Below are 18,033 nucleotides of genomic sequence, written 5' to 3' on the forward strand. Positions count from 1 at the left end.
CCCAACCCATGATGTGATGAAGCAGCCATTCCCTGCAGGTACTGCAGATGTGATGGGGAGTGTGTGGGTGGTGTCACACTGGGACTCAGCACATTGTCCCCTGGCCTCCCTGATGGAAAGCTCAAGGCCAGGCAGGCAGCACTGGCTGAACTGTCAGTGGTGCACGTGAGCTGCAGATGCACATGGAAAGGGCAGCCCAGGAGGGGCGGGATGGATGCAGCAGAGGAGACACACTCGACCGACTGGATGGTGCAGTGGGTGCACGAGGGCACAGCCTTGCAGCTGGCCCTGGAAAAGCTGTCTTTTTGGGAAGCTTTCCCAGAAACACGGCCCAGCCAGTGGCCTCTGTCCCAAGGAGGGGCTGGAGCACTACAGATGGCAGGCTGCTGCTGAGGGGTGCTGGTTCTCAGGTGCGAGCTGGCTGCTCAGCCTGGCTCTGGGAAGCAATGTCCATGGGGAGCCCACGGGCAAGACCACCACTGATTTCAGCACAGGTACCTCTGTACAAACATCTGTGTCCCCAGAACCATGCCCCCGAGGGCAGACAGCCCGGAGGTCCTGCCCAGGGCAGCTCTCTGATCTGCATTCCAGCAGGGAGAACTCCAGAAATGTACACTGCATAAGGGAACAGCAGTCACCTGGGGGCCACTTTGGCTCAGCACCCCTTCCTGGCACCTACCCACAGCTCCTACAACTGTTCCAGCAAGGACTGGAACCAGGAAAGCACAGATTTACAACTAAACAAACAAAAAAAACCCCCAAAACCCAAAAAAACAAAACAAAAAAACCCCAAAAAACAAAAAATCAAACAAAAAATTTTCCAAAACAAAAATAACCCAAAACCAAAAATATCCCCATCAAACACAAAAGGCCATTTTACTGTGCCCTAGAAAGTGACCTTGAGGAAGAAGAGGAAGCTCTCTGTACCTGCAAAGCTGTGAGCTGCAGCTGCAGGGCCCCTGAAGCTGCCCAGCTGGGGGCCACCTGCCCCCACAGATGGTTATCAGGAGGCAGTGCCAGCTGTGCCAGCGGGCAGCTGCTGCCCCAGTGTGGCCAGCAAGGTGCCACAGCAGTGTCCTTGGCAGAGCCGAGCTTGAACACAGTGAGCCTGGGACAGGAGACCAGGCAAAAAGGACTGGGATTTACAACATGCTGCAAAGCCAGAGCAAGAGCAAGGGGTGCAATATTTTACACTTTAAGCAGGCACCATGGAGCCTTTTGGATTGTGAGCAACACCATACTTGGACAGACACAAAGGATTCCCCAATAATGCAGATCCCTCTTCCAGAGGGGAAAGCAACTTGGCAGTCTGTGACCCCAAAGGGCATGTGGGCTCTGGAGGCAGCAGCTCAGCCAGAACTGATCAACAAATACTGATTTACTGATGTGAGAGGAGCAAAGCCTGGCTGCAGGAGCAGGGGCAGCACAGAAAGGCTGCTGGAGCCCATCGCTTGGGCCATGAAAAAGTTGATGAATTGCAGCTAGCTCGGTGCAGGGTCAGGGAACAATTAAAGCTCAGGTAATGAGTTGGATAAAGCAGCCAGAGCTGCTTCAATGAGAAATAGCTGCATGGAGAATGAGCTGCCAGCTGCACAGTCCAGGCACACCAGTCACTGAAGCAGGGCTCTGGTGAACAGACAGGAGCCAAAGGCCCCAGACACCTGGTGGCAAGCACCTCATGGAGCTCCCTCCCCATGGAGCTGCCTGCCTTCAACGCTGCCTCCAGGCAGGAGACTCCAGCAGCCCCAAGGGGTTCAGTAGTGTGTCCCAGCCCTGCCACTGTCCCTGGGAAAGAATGGAGGGGAGAACCTGTGCCACGGCCACTTGTGTCTGCTGCTGCTGCTGCTGCAGGAGTTGCTGGAGAAGCTGCATCTGGTGGTGGGCAGAGAGAGGTGTTCCCAGGTCAGGCAGCTGGGCAGACGAGGGCAGCAGCATCTTGGGTGACGCTGTCAGGATATCTTCAGGGTGGAGGCAGCTCTGCAAAACACCAGCGTTGAAGGTGTGATCCCCTGGCACTCACCTCAGAAAGCCACTGGGCACACATGAGCTTTGGCACAGAGGAGCCATGCTAAATACCCAGAAAAGAAGCAGCTGCATTCACAGGTAATGCACACTTTGCTGAGGGTGCTTACAACCTTTGAAAACAGTACTTTTTCAGTTTCAACAACAACCCACATACTTTTGTAGAAAATTCCCGAAAAGGCTGACACTTCCCATGGGAATTTCCACTGTATCAAAAAAGTCTTTGATTTTTGTGTCTTTGGTGGAAAAAAGTCCCTATCAGCTCTGCCCCAAACCTTTTCCGTGTGGCTGCACATAGCTGAGCCTCGGGACAGCTCTCTCCCCTGGGCCCCAGCCAAAGGGCAGCCTTGCAGCGGCAGATGGCTTTGATCCTGGAGCTGGGGAATGCTGCACAATCCCTCCTGACCCCTGGGCCCTCAGGATGCAGTCAGAGTCGTGGGGCTGGGGCTGTGCCACCCCCTGAGAGTGGAGGGCAGGGGCCCTGGGCTCGGCGTGGCACCCACCTCCTTGCCCACAGCATCGAGGTCGGTGACGCCGCGGCTGAAGTCCAGGATGTCGGCTCCGGGCAGCGGCAGCTCCACGGCGTCGATGTCGGTCTCCTCGGCGGAGGCGGCCGCTCTCTCCACGCCGGAGAGGCGACAGGCTGCAGGAGCAGGGTCAGGGCAGGGCATGGCCCCAGGAGCCCACTGCAGCTCACCCGTGGCGTGGGCAGCGATGCCCACCATGGGTCCCCACCGCCCCCGTGCCACCCACCCTCTGGCCCCGGCGGGAAGCAGGTACAGAGAGACGTGGCTGCTCTTCCTGCTGCTGCTCGGGAGGAGGCTTGCAGCTAAAAACACACCCAGCCCCAGCACACCAAACCTGGGGAAGGGCAGCCAAAAGCCCTGATGTGGGACAAACGGGCCACCAAGAACAGAAAACACAGATAAAGCTGAAGAAAGGTAAACAAGAGATTACGGGAAAGAAAAACAAAAAACAGATGCTCTGAATTCCCCAGGGAGCTGCATATTGTGGCCGGGACATTGTGTGGAGGAAAACCAAACAATGACCGGTCCAGGGCAGCCCAATGATTAGATCATCAGAACAGCACTGGTTACAGAGGCGAGCAGGAAACTGCAGCCCAGCCCAGGCTGCTCCTGTTAGGATGTGGGGGATCCAGCCCACAGCATGGCAGGGCAGGGCAGGGCAGGGAATTCACATACACACAGGCAGCAGGACCTGCCAATGTCCCACCTGGCACTGAAAGGGTTTGACTAACCTCCCATAGAACTTCTGCCTCCCCTCCAACTCAGGCACTGGTGCCAAGGAGCAAGGCTGCTCCCTGGGACGCTGCTCAGGGTGATGGGGTTGGACCAGCAGCCCCCCAGCCAGGCATCCCTGCACCCTCTACCCACAGGGCTGAGAAGGAGCGGGGTCTGCAGCCTGCCTGCAGCCCTGACAGCTTGATGGGAGAGCACAAACACGGCTGTGTCCATTCTGGGAATTGCAGAGAGGACACGAGGAAGGTATGTGCTTGGGGCCCCTTGTGCGGAAGTAGCAAGGGAATGTTTGCAGCGTGTGCAGCCAAGCACAGAGCAGAGCCCCGGGCTCTGCTAATGGGCTCTCAGCAAGGGGGATGTCTGAGAGGATCATGGCTAACACCTACAGAAGGTTTCTTGCTGGGCAAGATCCCAGCTTGAGCCTGGAGCACAGCAGGCCAGATTGCTGTGCAAATCCATTGCCCAGAGGTGTCAGCCATCTAGGGGCAGTATGGGAAGGCAGTGCCTCTGTGAACCACATCTGCCAGGCTCTGGGGCCCCACACCACCCCCACACCTCCACCTCTGCAGAATACCTGGGACATCCAGGTCGTCTCCGTTCCTCTCGCTGTCTGCGTCCTCCTGGCCGTCGGCATTCTGCTGGGTGTGCTGCAGGCTCAGCTTGTGGCACACCTCGAACGCCTGCCCCACCGTCCGCACGATGCGCATGGCTTGGCTCTGCCGGGGAGGGCACGTGGAACTGCAGCTGGGCTGCCTCTGCACAGTCACCCCCCAGGCTGGCACAGCTCTCAGGGGTCTCTGTGCTGCCACAGGGTCTCAGATCCAAGGGGTCCTGCCCCAGCTGCTCCACCCAGAGTACACCAGGACAAGATGTGCATCCTGGCATCTTACCTTCTTCTTGGACTTGAAGACGTTGCACCTGAAGACATTGCTAGACCCATCCCTGGCAATGTAGCTGAAGATCTTTAGGTCCTGGGAATCATGAGATACATAGAATATCCTGCAAGGACAGAATGGAAAGGAGGATATAAGCATACACATTACCCACATTCCCAGGAGACAAGGCCAAGGCCACAACCAATGCTTCCCAAGGCACAGGGTGCTGCAGATGCCCAACCTCTGCAACACATCCCTGCTAAAGCCCATCAGAATTTTTTGGCAGTGGTTTTACCTCAGCTGGGAAAATTTGCCTGCTGATTCAGCAGCAGCAAACATTTTGCAAAGGCAGCACAGGACTTCTCTGCTCAGCCCCCAGGGACAGCATCAGCAGCCCAGGAGCCCTCCAGGGACTGAGAAGAGCAAACCCCACTCTGGCCGGCTCACAGAGCTGGATGCCTTGCCCAGGTGCCTGCCACCCCCTCCCCAGCATGGCTGGGGGCCTCTCTTGCTCCAGTTTGGCCTCCCTGGGACAGACACGCCCTGCTCTTGGCTTTTGGGAAGAAGGAGGAGGAGGAGAGCTGGAGGCTTCAGGAAGCTCCATGAGCTGCCCTCCGCAGGATGGTGGCAGCTCTCCAGTGCCCAGCACAGTGCTGATGTGGTGTGGGTAAGGGAGACAGCAGAGCCACACAAGCCTCTGTCCCCTCACCCAACAGCCTTACCTGTAGATGGGATCATGCATGACGAGCATTTTGTTCTCGTCCCAGGCCCATTCTTTTTTCTGCAATGAAAGAAGCTGAAAATGAGTACGTCAGATGCTGTCCTTGAGAACAAGGACAGGGCAGAGACAGTCCAGGGACATAGTTGGGAAGCTCCTGTCACAGCTCTGCTGCTGCTCCCCTGCAACCCTTTGCCGAGGGTCAGGTCCTTTTGGGGACCAGCCACATCCCACATCACCCCCCACAGGGCCCCCTGAGCCCCTTCTGCACCACACCAGGACTGGCTCAGCCACACTGCAGGAACATGACTCACACAAGGCTGACCCAGCCCATGCCTCCCTCTCCCAGACCACCAGTTTCCCACAAGTTCAAGGATGCTGCAAGGTCCCTGCACCAGGAGGGGAGGGGCTCTGCTGCTGAGGCACTGCTGCCCCAGGGACCAATGCTACCTACCTTCTTCTTCTTCTTCAGAATGACCTTCACGCCGTCCACTGACACGATGAGATTCACTTTCTTCTTCTTGATATTCTTGGCTTTAAACTCATACTGCGGGAGGTGGAAGAAAACACCTGAATTAGCCTTCCTGTGCCAGGACAGCCCCAGGGAGGGGCAAGAAGGACAGGGGCAGGTTCTCCTGTCTCCCACATCAACCTTGTACATCCATGCTAGGACAGGACAAGGGGTCTTTTTGCCCTGCAGGGCCCAGCATCTTGGAGGAGCACACAGCAAAGCAATCCAGCCCCTGGATGTGGAAAATGCTTTACCCAGTTCAGGATGCTACTGGGAATGTTAGCTTGTGTTTCAAAGACACTTGGTCTGCCCCTCTGAAAGGCTGTGGCTCCCCAGAGAGGGACCACCACACCCCCAAGGATCCACAGCCTGGCTGCGCTTGCCCCCCTGGCTTGTGGCCATTGCTGAGCTCTGGAAAGTGAAATGCCATTCTGAGCTGGGTATTTTTGGGCTCAGTATAAAACTGAAGATGATTGCTGAGGATTCTGAGGACACCTCCGTGGGATATGGGATAATGCAATTATCCACCTCAATTAGAAGTCATCGGACAGGAAAAAATCCCAACAGGAACTTCCAAAGATCAGTGACTAAACACAAAGCTCTGCTCTGGCCTGGGGAGAGAATTAGATTCCCCCAAATCCACCCACTTTGGTATTTAGTGTGTTACAAGTGGAGAGAAGGCTGGCAGAGGAGTAGGCCCAATAAGCATGATCCTGCTGTGGGACTTTTGAGGAGTCCCTCCCACGACTGGTTTGCCACAGGTGTAGCCACATCAGGCAACTGATATGTTGGTCCCACTTGCAGGGAGCTGTGCACAGCCATGGGGACAGACCCTCTGTGCCAAGAAAAAGCCCTGCATGCTGCCCCTGGCCTGCCTGAGGCAGAGGATTTGCTTTATCCTCTCAGCATTTGGGCAGTGTCTCTGCAGAGGGAGCGGTGCCCTGCCCGCGCCAGCCTCGCTGTGACATCTCCAGCACAGCGTGATGCATCAGCTCTGGCAGCCAGAGCCAGCAGGCAGGAAAAGCTGCTGGCCCTGACCTCTGAGCAAATGATAAAAGACCTGAAAGCACAATTACTCAAAGCCATTTAAAGTGGCTGAAGGGGATGGGAGATTCAGAAGGCTTGGGAAACAGTGCAGGGAACGCAGCTCTGCCCTCCCCCAAGCACCGACCGGGCAAGCCCACCCACACTGGGGCTGAAGCCATGGTGATGGGCTGGAGAAAGCAGAGGTCAGGCTCCCACCGTGGCTTTGGTCAGCCTCAAAGCCCCCAGCACATCCCCACATGCTGCTTGCATGGCATATTCCACATGGAGAAGGGTCTCACCAAAGAACCCACCAGTGTAAGCTTCCAAGTGCCATCCCCATCACTACCAGCAGAGATGAAACTGCATTCAAGACTCCCTTCTTTGTGTCTTGTCAGGACACTAGACCAGTGCCTGGTACCTAACACTAAAGAAATGTCTTGATTTAGTCCTGAAAAGGTGAGCTTTGGCCTGACTACCTTGCAGTAATTATCCCAGTCCTTTCTGAGGCTCTGCATGTGATCTTCCAGGAGCTGCAGGCTGATCTGGAAGCTCTATGCAGCATCCAGGGTGACTGCATGGCACCTTGGTGCTGATGCCTGATGTATTGGTCCTAACAAATCACTCATTACACACATCCAGTTGCATTTTGGAGCTCCTGGTGCTGTGGGGTTTCTATTCTGTGCTACCCCAAGTGCAACTGATGTAGGCTTGGAAGAGAGAAAAATATCTCAGGGTAAGACAGACTATTTTTAGTATGTTTTTTGAGTGAATAACAGCCCCTGGACAGTGATGCAGACAGGCCAGGAGGTTTCAGCAAAGATGCTACCCAGCTCTGGCACGTTTCAGGGACAGAATCATACAGAGCTCCTTGGAGAGCCTTCCACAATCCCTGGCTGCAGGCAAGAGATTCTGCCCAGGCTCACCCTGAGCTTGGCAGTGGGGAGTGCCATGGGAAGAGCTGCTGAGCCTCTGCCATGCTGAAGCCAAAGTCCCCTTGTGCCTGGGTCACAGCAGAACTCCAGCAAAACCCATTGGAAGCAAAGAAGTCAAATTCTCAGAAGGAATGAGCAGACAGATTTATTAAGCCCTTCCATAAATCCAGGCCTTTATCCTGACACCGACTGGAGAGCCAAGCTCCTTTGCAAGCCTGAGCCATGTGCTCAGAGAGCTGCTGCCCATCCCAGCCCTCATTAGAGCAATCAGCCCAGCGAGCCCTGTGGCTCCCTGGGACGCTCCCCAAGCTCTGCAGCGCAGCCCCAGCCAGCAGCACACTAATGAACTCAGCCCACGGGGCTCTAATGCAACACTAACCCTGACTCAGGAACAAATCAGCCAGGAGGAGCATTCAACAGGACAGCAACTCAGCCCAGCTGCCTCTCACATCCCGGGGCTCTGCAGGAAAGCATGCTGGGTCCCACAGGCCAGGAGATGCCAGTGCTAATTTTGAGGGGCTTCTTAATTTGGTCTAAGGAAGTGTCAGCTTTGTGCAGCTCCTCTGAGTGAGCCACAGAGACTGCAAGGGGTGAAACCAACACCCTTAACGGGCCATGGAAGAACAGCTGTACAACTGATCAGGACCTCCCTGGCTTGGAGCTGTTCTTGACCACTGCTCTGCCCAGGCACAGAGATCTGCTGTGCCTGCCCATGTTTGTCAGTGTTCCTCCTTCCGCTGCAAAACAAAGAGAGAAAGCTTAAGAGGGCTGCAAAGCCTTAGGATTTAGCTGTTCTTGCTGCTGGGAGGAGAGCAGAAGTGATGATGGCAGGGTTGGAAATGCCAAAGGGTCTCTGAGATGGTCTGCACAGCCACAGCCGCTGCTGCTGCACCCAAAACGAGCAGGCACTGGCTGACCCCCAGGAAAAGGAAACCCCCATGTTTCCACTGCCACCCAATCCTTGCTGGGAGTATATCCTGCATTCCCAAAGACGTGCAGTAGGAACATCTGTGTATTTGGGTGCAGGGAGCTGGGTGGCAGCAATTCACCCCACACTCACTGGGCACTGCACTGGGATTTGGTGACTGCCTCAGGAGAAAAACCACATTTCATATGTGATTAAGCTCAGCCACCCATGGCTCCCTCTTGGAGAGCTGAATCCTAGCCTACAGCTCAATAAAGAACAGATACAGAAATAATTATCCAGCTTGAAATCAAGAAAGGAAAGAGGATTTGCTCAGCATTCCCATGATCCCCTTTGCTTTCACACCATGCAGGATTTCACTGTACTACTTATAACCAATTAAATGCCGTAACAGAAGAGCTTTCTGAGCTTTCAACCCAGCCATTTTGCCCATCCTGGGTATGTTTCTGGACCTTTAAATATCTTTAATAATACTACAAGCTTGGGTTATTTATATTAATCCTTTTTTATAGCTATGTAGCAATGCCAGAAGAAAGAAAAGTATTAATTTCAGGAAAATACACAGAAAAGGAAACAACAAAATAATCTGTTCCTGGACTTGCACAGCTCCCCAGTCTCCCACTGAAGCTCTAAGAGCTGCATTAAAATTTTTGAGGAAAGACTGAAAATGGACATCTGAGATACATCAGTTAAAAAGCCCTGCAACTATTTGAGAAGAAAATCAAAGGTGGTCTCAGTAATGCAAAAGAAGTACAAGATCACTTATAAAATCCAACCAACTAAGTGAATAAAGACTATCCCTTAATTTTCCCCTGCCTACAAAAAAAACGCATTCATCTTTTCAAATGGAAGAGAAACATCTATTCCATCAGAGCACAGGAGCCTTCCCATCAACCTCAGGTTAGTGGGAGTCTATTTTCAACATCTGTCTTTTGTGCAGAGTTCAGTATTTAAATAACTTTGGAAGGAAAAGAAGCCAGCTGGTGTATGCATCATTGTGAAATACACTCCTACTGGCAGAGCATTAAAATTGCCCTTTCTGGAGAACTGAGCTAACATATGTTGCTTAATAGAGAGCGCATGTAACCTTGTCAGCTTGGAGTAAAATTATGTATGAATCCGAGAGCGACGGCTACGTGTGAAAAGCAGGGAAAACTCAGCATCCCTAGAAAGATGCAACTCATCCCTATCAGGCTGTTTCCACACAGCAGAAATGTGAGAAAACTCGTAACCACACACTGCATGCAAGGTCAGGCAGATCAGGCTCTGAGGAGGAGAGATGATGTTTTTCTAGATCCATCATCCCCCCACATTCACAAGCATCTGAAAAATGTTAACCTGAATTAAAATGCCCTCATTTTGTTCCAGCCCATCTAAAGTGCCTTAGGTACAATTTAAGTCTGCCCACTAGCACTGTCTGTAAGTAAGGGAAGGTACCAGGAATGTACCTGGTGGCATTGTGGCAGCAGAATACAAATAAACAGAATATTTTTTAAAGGAAGTTGCTCTAAGTGCATTGAGTTGTCCCTGTTCCCATCCACCCTCTATCCCCCTCCTCAAAACAAAACAAAAAGAGGAAAAAGGTTACAAGCTTGTACCTTGTATTGGGGAAAGAGCAGTGTTTTGAGAATTCAATTAACAGGGAAAAAGCAATTCCCACAAAACTCAATGCTGCTCTGCTACCTCGGGAGGCAGGAGACAAAAATCTGCCATAAGAAAAAGCACAGAAGAGGATGCAATTTTTGCCAGAAAGCTGTATTTCTGTGTGTTTATGCAGAAAGGACATGGAACCGTGAGCAAAGCTGGGTTCCCCTGCAGCAGTGGGCTGGCTGGGCAGGACCTGCTGGGAGCACCCTCAGCTCTCTGCTCCCTGCCCCTGGTCGTGCCCCCCAGCTCCTCCTGCAGCTGGCTGGCACAGCACCTCATAAAATTCTTAATAAAATACCTGCCGAGTTAGATTTTAACCCCGGGTCAGCCCGGGCTAATGGCAGAGCAGCGCCGCTTTCCCAGCAGTCAGGGGAGGAGCGGTGCTGTGCTCTGCTGAAGAATTAACTCATTACAAAATGACAGCTGGGATCCAGTTCAATGGCTCCACGGTGCCAGGAATGAACGGCTGGGGGGAGGCACATACCTCACAATTCCTGCTGCTGAAAACATGAAGAGTGACAGCAAAGCTCAGAACCCTCCAGGAGCTTCCCAGGAGGGAAGGCTGAGAAACCTTGCTGGGATCCTAATAGCCATAATTGGGAGGAATGGCAAACGCAGCTCTGTACAGGGCAGGAGGATTTCGCTTTACTGAACCACACAAAGAAATGGGCAGCGGCCCCAGTGCCCTGGAATGACTCAAAGCCACCTGTGGGCTGTGCAGGAACAGGAACCTGTGAGAAAAAGGCCCTTTTTTCCTGGTCAGGGGTGCCAAGCCACCCTGGGGTTGGGCAGGGAAAGCAGGAGGAGCAGGAAGGCAGCATCAGCTTCCCTCGAGCCTTTTGTGGGGTAACCAACACCCTGAGCTCAGTGCCGGGGTCCTGCCAAAGCACCAGGAGCAGACTGCAGCCAGAACACCTCTTGCCTTCCTTTTTCCTTCTGCTTAACTGGAGAAGTGTGCCTTTCACTTAACTGAAAGAAAAGAGCATTGGAGAGAAGGGAATGATTTTAGATACAGCTTTGGATTAAAAAAGCAGCAGACAGATATAACCTGGCCAGAAGCAGCCTTGCAGGTCAGAAGAGTGGCAACCATGCAAGCTGTGGTGTCCAGCAGGCAGCTGGGCAGGGAGCAGAGGCAGCACTGGCTCTCCCCAGAGCCCAGGGTCAGAGGGGTAGGGCAGAGAGAAACAGAGTCCTGCCAGGGGGTCCCCAGCCACGCAGCATCCATCACTCCCTGCTGCCCACAAAACACAAAGGCACCTGCCAGCCTGCCCTGGCCCACGGCTCCTCCAGCCCAGCTGGGGCAGCAGCAGCAGGTGTGAGGGGATGAAATGGCTGGAAAGCAGGGCACCTCCCAGGAGGGCAGACAGCTTCATCCAAAAGGCATTTCTGAACAAGGCTTCAGAGTATCTGACAGTCCACTGCTCTGGGCTGCACTTTATGCCCTCAGGGGACTCAGGCTTGCTGAAGGGGAGCACATTGAAATACCTGCTTAGCCTACTAATGTGATCAGCAATAAATGGACTGAAAGCCATTTTTAAAACACTGCTAAGAGCCATCCTACCAAAGTGCTGTGCTGCTGCCTGTGTCTGAGGACTGCCATGCCCTTCACTGTGGGAGCCCACTGCACCTCAGTTCCTCTGTGCATCTGTAAATCTGACCATGACTATGCCCAGGCTCCACACACAAGCAGGGCACTTGCCAAGGGATGCCAGCAGCACCTCCCTGCTTCCTCCAGGAGCTGGGATACAAAGAGGAGAAAAGCAGGGAAATTATCTTCTCAGTGTGGTCATTTTGCTTGGGCTCCCTGCTCCTGCCACCAAATCTGAGGACAAAACCAGCCCCTGGAACTCACACTTGGAGCAGGGATGGGTCCCATTGTGGGGCACAGAAACATGGAGATATCTGGGGCCAGGATGAAGGTTCTCAGCCACTCCATTGATAGACTGCCAGCACGGCATGGCCAAATATGCTGGACACCTCTGCTACCCTGATAGTTTGGGTTTAAACTACTCCTCAGGATTAAATTTCCCCTGTCCTCTTGCCTACACTCCACTGCTGGTGGTTTTAACATGAGCTGGACTTAAGGCCACAGTCATTTCGAAGAGAGGAAGAATAATGAAGTAGAGGATGCTTGTTCTTGGGCTTAATGATGCTTTTTAAAACTCTTCTGCAGTTCCTTGGAGTTTGCATTTGCACATATGGGAAATGCAGCTCTGAGGTACATGTGTTTGTCTGAAATAGATGTGATTTTGGTTTGCACTGACAAGGTCAGTGCCTATTTTCCCATCCAACTTCAGGTTTAATTTTGGTAAGCGTCTGTGATGGTTGTGCGTACCGATGGGTAAAAATGGGAATCAGGCTAAAAATACCCCTGTTGTGAGAGCAGTAGAGCAAAGTTAAGGTTGCTGCTTCAAAACCACCCTAGGATTGCAGCATACCCATCCATCACACAAAATATGTTTTCCAATAACATCAAATGCTTCACAATAAATGCCTTCTGCTCGGTTTGCTATTTCCTCCCAGAGAGCTGCCTCCATCCGCTTCCTCCAGCCTCCCCTCACTACCTCCGAGTTTCACAAGTTGAGGTGGCAAACTGGGACACACTCACGAGCCATCTGCAGGAGAAGCAGCTTCACAGGAAGCTCAGAGAAATCAGAACTGGTAAGAATGAAATCAATATCAGTCACAGGGTTAAATGGAGAAAGCTAACAGGCGACAACTTATGCTAACCCTTTCTTTTGAAGACTTCCATTTGCAAGATGATTTACCTCCCTTACAAGAAATCCTTAGGCATTCCATATCTCTTGAGTTTTTTTTTAAACACCCTTAAATCAGAGGTTCAAAGGAGGCCTGAGGCACAGGAAGCCCACGGGGCATGCAGCAGCAGCACTGTGTCATGAGGGATGCAGGTGCTGGAGCAGGAGCTCACCTCCCAGCTACATCCCTCAGTTCCACCAGCAGCTCACCAAAGCCACCGAGGTCCCTGTGCAAGTGTTACTGTTCATTCCATGGGGGCTTGACTAATACCAAGCTTATGAAAGAAAGCTGGGGACTCCAGCCTAGCCATATTCTCATTTCTCCTCCAGCCTGGGCATATTCAGTGACAACTCTGGGTGGGAGCAGTGCTTATGGGCTGGGAAAAACAGCACCTCTCAGCCAGGCATGGGTCAGTGGAGACCCTGCAACACGCTATTGCCCAGCCTCGGAAACATCTCCAAACTCCTCTCAGAAATCCAAGGAAGTGCCAACAGCACGGGCTGGACCCGTGTGGGAGGTGGCAAGGCAAGCTCCCCCCTGCCTTCACATGCTGCATCTCTGGTGACCACAGCAGGGTGTGAATGAACTGGTGTGTGGGTGCGTGTGGGATACTGGTCAAACTGGTTACGGAAATCACAGCCGGGCTTTGAGTGCTTCCTGCAGTGAAGGAAAACAAGGACGGGCTCTGTGTGCATCTGCAGGCACCACTCTCGCTCTGCTCTTCACAGCCCGGGAGGAGAACACCAGAAATGAGCTGTACACGTTTTAATATTTACCACCTGCTGCTAGAATAAGCAGAAGTGCATTCCTTGGAAAGCCCACATCTGACTGGAATTTGTGGTATTTTAATTAGACATGCATTGGTTTGACCTATGCAGGCAGAGGCAGCATAAGCTGTTTGGTGCAACCACCCTTTGAAGAAGGTGAGGAACTACAGGAGCCTGGAAATGGCTTCTGTTCTTCCAGCCCAGAGCACATTTGAGCCCCTGTGCTGGAACAAGCTTGGCTTAAAGAGCAGCACTGCCATCTGCAGCAGTTCAGTCATGCCCCTTTACAGTAAGCCCTGATAAACTCCTGCCCCTCTCTGGCACCAGCCAGTCCTGATGCCTCAGGGACCCCAGGACTGAGCAGTACAGGCAATGTCCAGCCCAGCACCTCCCTCCAGCTGAGAAGGAAAACAAAATTCCTGTGTTTAAAATTAGCTTTCTCCCCCAAATGCATCCTTTCAAAGACAGAACCTGCCTCAAGGCAGCTGAGGTAATCCTTGCCTACATGGACAGGTCAAAGGCAGGGCTGATACTGCAGAGGAGCACAAAGTCACCCCAAATCTACCCTGAGGGCAGGTGACGAAGCAAGGGGCAGCCTAAGAAGATACCCACACAGTACTTCAGAAAGGTGTCAGCTCAGCAAAGCGAGCCAAATCGCAGCACGGTGATATTTATGCCCCAAGTTGTGAAATACAGGATTTATTTTGGTATTTTGTTTTACTGCTCACCACAGAGCTGCTCTCCCACTGTTGCATAAAAAGCTTGAGTAAGATCAGTTGAGAAGGCAAATGAGAATAGCCAGGCAGAGAAGCAGTGACACACCAAGGAAGGCAGGCTGGTAATACTGTAACTAAATCAGCAATTATGAAATTCAGACAATTAATAAAGAATGAATGAGCAGCAGCATTAAACGCTTGGTGCATCAGAAACAAGGCAGCCCTGTGGGGCTCTTAAGAAGCTGGCAGTGCTCAACAATGTTTCTGGGCTGTAAATGGAGAAAAGAGGTAATTATTCATATCACTGTTGCTTCACAGTTCCTATTTCAACAACTAATGCAGGTATTAAAACTCATTCACTAAATTCTGCATGTTAAAGACAACAAGAATAATGTCCTTTAGAGTGGTTTAGACAGAATCACAGAAAAAAATTCCAAGTAAAAAAGGCATCAAGATTTTAGGTGGAATTAGAAAAAAGAGGTTGAAATCCACCTCAGCAGCAGGGCCACAGATGAAGTAACGAGAGACATAGGACAGAATGTCATTGTGCTTCCAGGAAGCCCCAGTGCTCACAGCAATGCAGGGCTGCAAAAAAAGAAAAAAAAAAAAAAAAACAAAAAACAAAAAAGCAAACGGAGAAAAAAGAGTATTTGCTATCCAGGCCAAGTGCACAGGAATCTGGCATCTACTCATTTCAGGATGATTTTATATGGCATTGGCCAAGCAGCCTCTCACAGGAAAAAGGAACAGAAGCTGCATCTGCCAAGATGCAGAAATGTATCCTAAAAAGACCCTGGAGGCATTGCAAGGTTCATCCCAGTGCAAGGGGCACGATGAAGGCAGCGTGGTCCTGGGCAATGTGCAGCAAAACAGAAAGGTGACATTTTCTCAAACCATGGCACCACTGAAAGCACTACCAATACAATCCATTCCTACAGAACAACTTCTGCTTTATCACACACTTCAAAGAAGAAACAGAAAACAGTTCAGAAGAAATCAACAAGAACATGAGGCAGTTTCCCCAGACTCCTACATCCCTGAGGTTAAAACAAACTCTCTGTATTTGGCTTATCCACAGAGCAGGCTCAGTGGGCACTTGTCCACAGCCCAGACCTGGGTCTTGGGAAGAGCTTTCTCACATCAAAGGCTCTGACTTTAGGCAAATGCACAAAATAGCCAGCTAGGAGTTGAAGCTGGATCCACTCAAATCACAGAAAGACAGGTCTTTTTCACAGAAAGCTCAAAGGGACCTGCACCCCAAGTCACACTCACCAACTGCTTTGGCCAATTATTCTCTCCTTTTGGATCATGTGGATTTCTTAGCATGTAAGCAGAGGTCAGCACAGATGTGCTCTTTGTGTTGGAAACACACACACATCCCCCAAGTTCCCAAGGATCAGGGAATGTTTGAAGGAGTCCAGACCAGTCCCATCCATCATGTTAAGAGGGAATAAGAAAATGTCATTGGAGTAAAATGCTAAAACAAAACCAGAGGCCTTGGAGAGAAAAAGAAAGAGATGGCTCTCTCAGATGCATATCACTACTGCATTCCAACAACAACACTGCAACATCACAGGTCTGGCTGTTTCCTCTTAAAGAATTAAGCTGAAATTTAACCATCTCTGCTGAAGTTTCCTGTGGCAAATACACACTTCAGGCTGGCTTTTGCAGCTTCTGCTGGAACAGATCAGCAGCTCCATATGCAAGCCCATTGCATGGGGAACTGGTTTGGTTGGGGATTTTTCCCTATCATGTTACTCTCCCACTGCTGAAAACCAAGTGACAGATTAAGAATCACTGGGATCCTCACGCTCCACCAGGGAAGCCTGGCCTGAGAAGGAAACATTTTCTACTCTGAAAATTCTTTGTCTAGAGTTTTTGCCCTGGATAGACTTTAGTCCAGATGAGAAATTCTGTGCCTTCCAAAAATCCCAGCTGAAGCAGACACCTACCAACTACTGTCTGCAGAGCCACCAGAGCAGCCATGGCCACAGTGCCATGTGCAGGAGAGCAGCCCTGTGTGGCCCTGGCAGCTTCCCTGTGAGGTGACAAGGAGCAGGCAGGAGGAGGCAGGGAATCTCCAGGGATTTCAGCACTTCTCTGTGGGCTCCAGCCTCCTCTGCTGGGATGGGAAGAGCACTTGGCTCCTTTCTGTTGTTCTGGGCAGTGCTTGCTCCTTCTGTTGCTCTACAATAGATACATCCTTTCCTCCCACTCTCTAATTAAACTCCCATTCCACAGACCAGCTCACACAATAGATGTTGCAACCTCTCCTCTTAACCAGCTGTGCTGCCTTCCTCTGCTCCTGCACAGGGCAGGAACACCCGTGACACCCCTGTCTCACTCTCACCCTGCTGCAGTGACACCCCAAACCTCCTCACCCTGCTGCAGTGACATCCCAAACGCTCTCACCCTGCTGCAGTGACACCCCAAACGCTCTCACCCTGCTGCAGTGACACCCCAAACCCCTGTCACCCTACTGCAGTGACACCCCAAACCCTCTCACCTTGCTGCAGTGACACCCCAAACCCCTCTCACCCTGCTGCAGTGACACCCCAAACCCTCTCACCTTGCTGCAGTGACACCCCAAACCCCTCTCACCCTGCTGCAGTGACACCCCAAACCCTCTCACCCTGCTGCAGTGACACCCCAAACCCCTGTCACCCTGCTGCAGTGACACCCCAAACCCTCTCACCTTGCTGCAGTGACACCCCAAACCCTCTCACCCTGCTGCAGTGACACCCCAAACGCTCTCACCCTGCTGCAGTGACACCCCAAACGCTCTCACCCTACTGCAGTGACACCCCAAACCCTCTCACCTTGCTGCAGTGACACCCCAAACCCCTCTCACCCTGCTGCAGTGACACCCCAAACCCTCTCACCCTGCTGCAGTGACACCCCAAACCCCTGTCACCCTGCTGCAGTGACACCCCAAACGCTCTCACCCTGCTGCAGTGACACCCCAAACGCTCTCACCCTGCTGCAGTGACACCCCAAACGCTCTCACCCTGCTGCAGTGACACCCCAAACGCTCTCACCCTGCTGCAGGAGGCAGGGCAGGCTCTGACTCTGCGCCTCCCCAGGGCACAGCATCCCTTGGAACATCTTCCTGCTGCACTGAGCCAAAACCACCAAGAATTAATTTTAGCAGGGAAGAAACTGGGGCACGTGGCATTTTTGTGGAAGGCTGCAGCCCCAGGCTTTTGTCTCTCTTCTGAGGTGAGGCAGCAGAGAACACCACAACACATTAAATTAAAGGGTCCTCGGCCTTTGAGGACCAGCAGGGAAGCCCAAGAGCAGAAAGGATCATACACAAGAGTAGCATTCAAAGCTGACTTCAGTTTGGTTTGACTTTAATTCAGCCCAGTTCCCTGCACAGGGATGTCTGCCACAGAAGGAGTCTGACAAGTCACAGCCTCCCTGTGCCTTAGGTTGTCACCCATAAAATGGATACCAAATATTGCTCCACCCCTGCTTGTGAGTTTTAGTAACTCTTTGGTCTCCTTTTTGGAGGTTATTTCTCCTTTTTGGAGGTTATTTCTCCCTTTAACCATGGAGCAAGAGTGAGCTATTGTCTCTGGACACACTCAAGTCCAGCTGGAAGATGTAGCTGCCCAGATAAGGCTGCCTGCATCTCTCCTGCTCAGGCCCATGCAGCATCAGCACTCAGCACCAGGGAGCATTTGATCCCACTCCATCCCAAGAGTAAAATGTTGCCATGATGGCAGAAAATTGATGAAAGCACTGATTTGTTAAAAACCACATGAGAATCCATGTTGTAGTAAATAAGAAGGGAAAAACCTCCAAATAAAAGCAATGCCAAGGGTGAGAGGAAACACAAACTCAGGGAGAAGATCTAGTTCTTCACTGCACTCACT

The 18,033-nt window shown here is 51.9% G+C and overlaps 1 protein-coding gene across 8 annotated transcripts in view; it reads right to left on the reverse strand.

Annotated features, from left to right (window-relative positions):
- The window catches only part of NOS1AP (nitric oxide synthase 1 adaptor protein), a 43,675-nt gene that overhangs the window by 8,458 nt on the left and 17,184 nt on the right, over positions 1–18,033 (reverse strand). For 6 of the 8 annotated variants that reach the window (XR_011680509.1, XM_071435694.1, XM_071435693.1 and 3 more), the window contains exons 3-8: positions 5,329–5,421; positions 4,879–4,952; positions 4,172–4,280; positions 3,856–3,997; positions 2,526–2,665; positions 1,810–1,977 (exon numbers count right to left, since the gene is read on the reverse strand). Coding sequence is in view for 7 of the 8 variants with exons in the window: in XM_071435694.1 (XP_071291795.1) it covers positions 1,810–1,977; positions 2,526–2,665; positions 3,856–3,997; positions 4,172–4,280; positions 4,879–4,952; positions 5,329–5,421 (726 nt within the window). In the remaining variant the exon portion in view is untranslated. The remainder of the gene's footprint in view (positions 1–1,809; positions 1,978–2,525; positions 2,666–3,855; positions 3,998–4,171; positions 4,281–4,878; positions 4,953–5,328; positions 5,422–18,033) is intronic. The other 2 variants (XM_071435695.1, XM_071435699.1) reach the window with 1 other exon arrangement.

This window comes from Agelaius tricolor, unplaced genomic scaffold (genome assembly GCF_023055355.1).
Source record: "Agelaius tricolor isolate 1412-34295 unplaced genomic scaffold, bAgeTri1.0.p SCAF_11, whole genome shotgun sequence".
NCBI lineage: Eukaryota > Metazoa > Chordata > Aves > Passeriformes > Icteridae > Agelaius > Agelaius tricolor.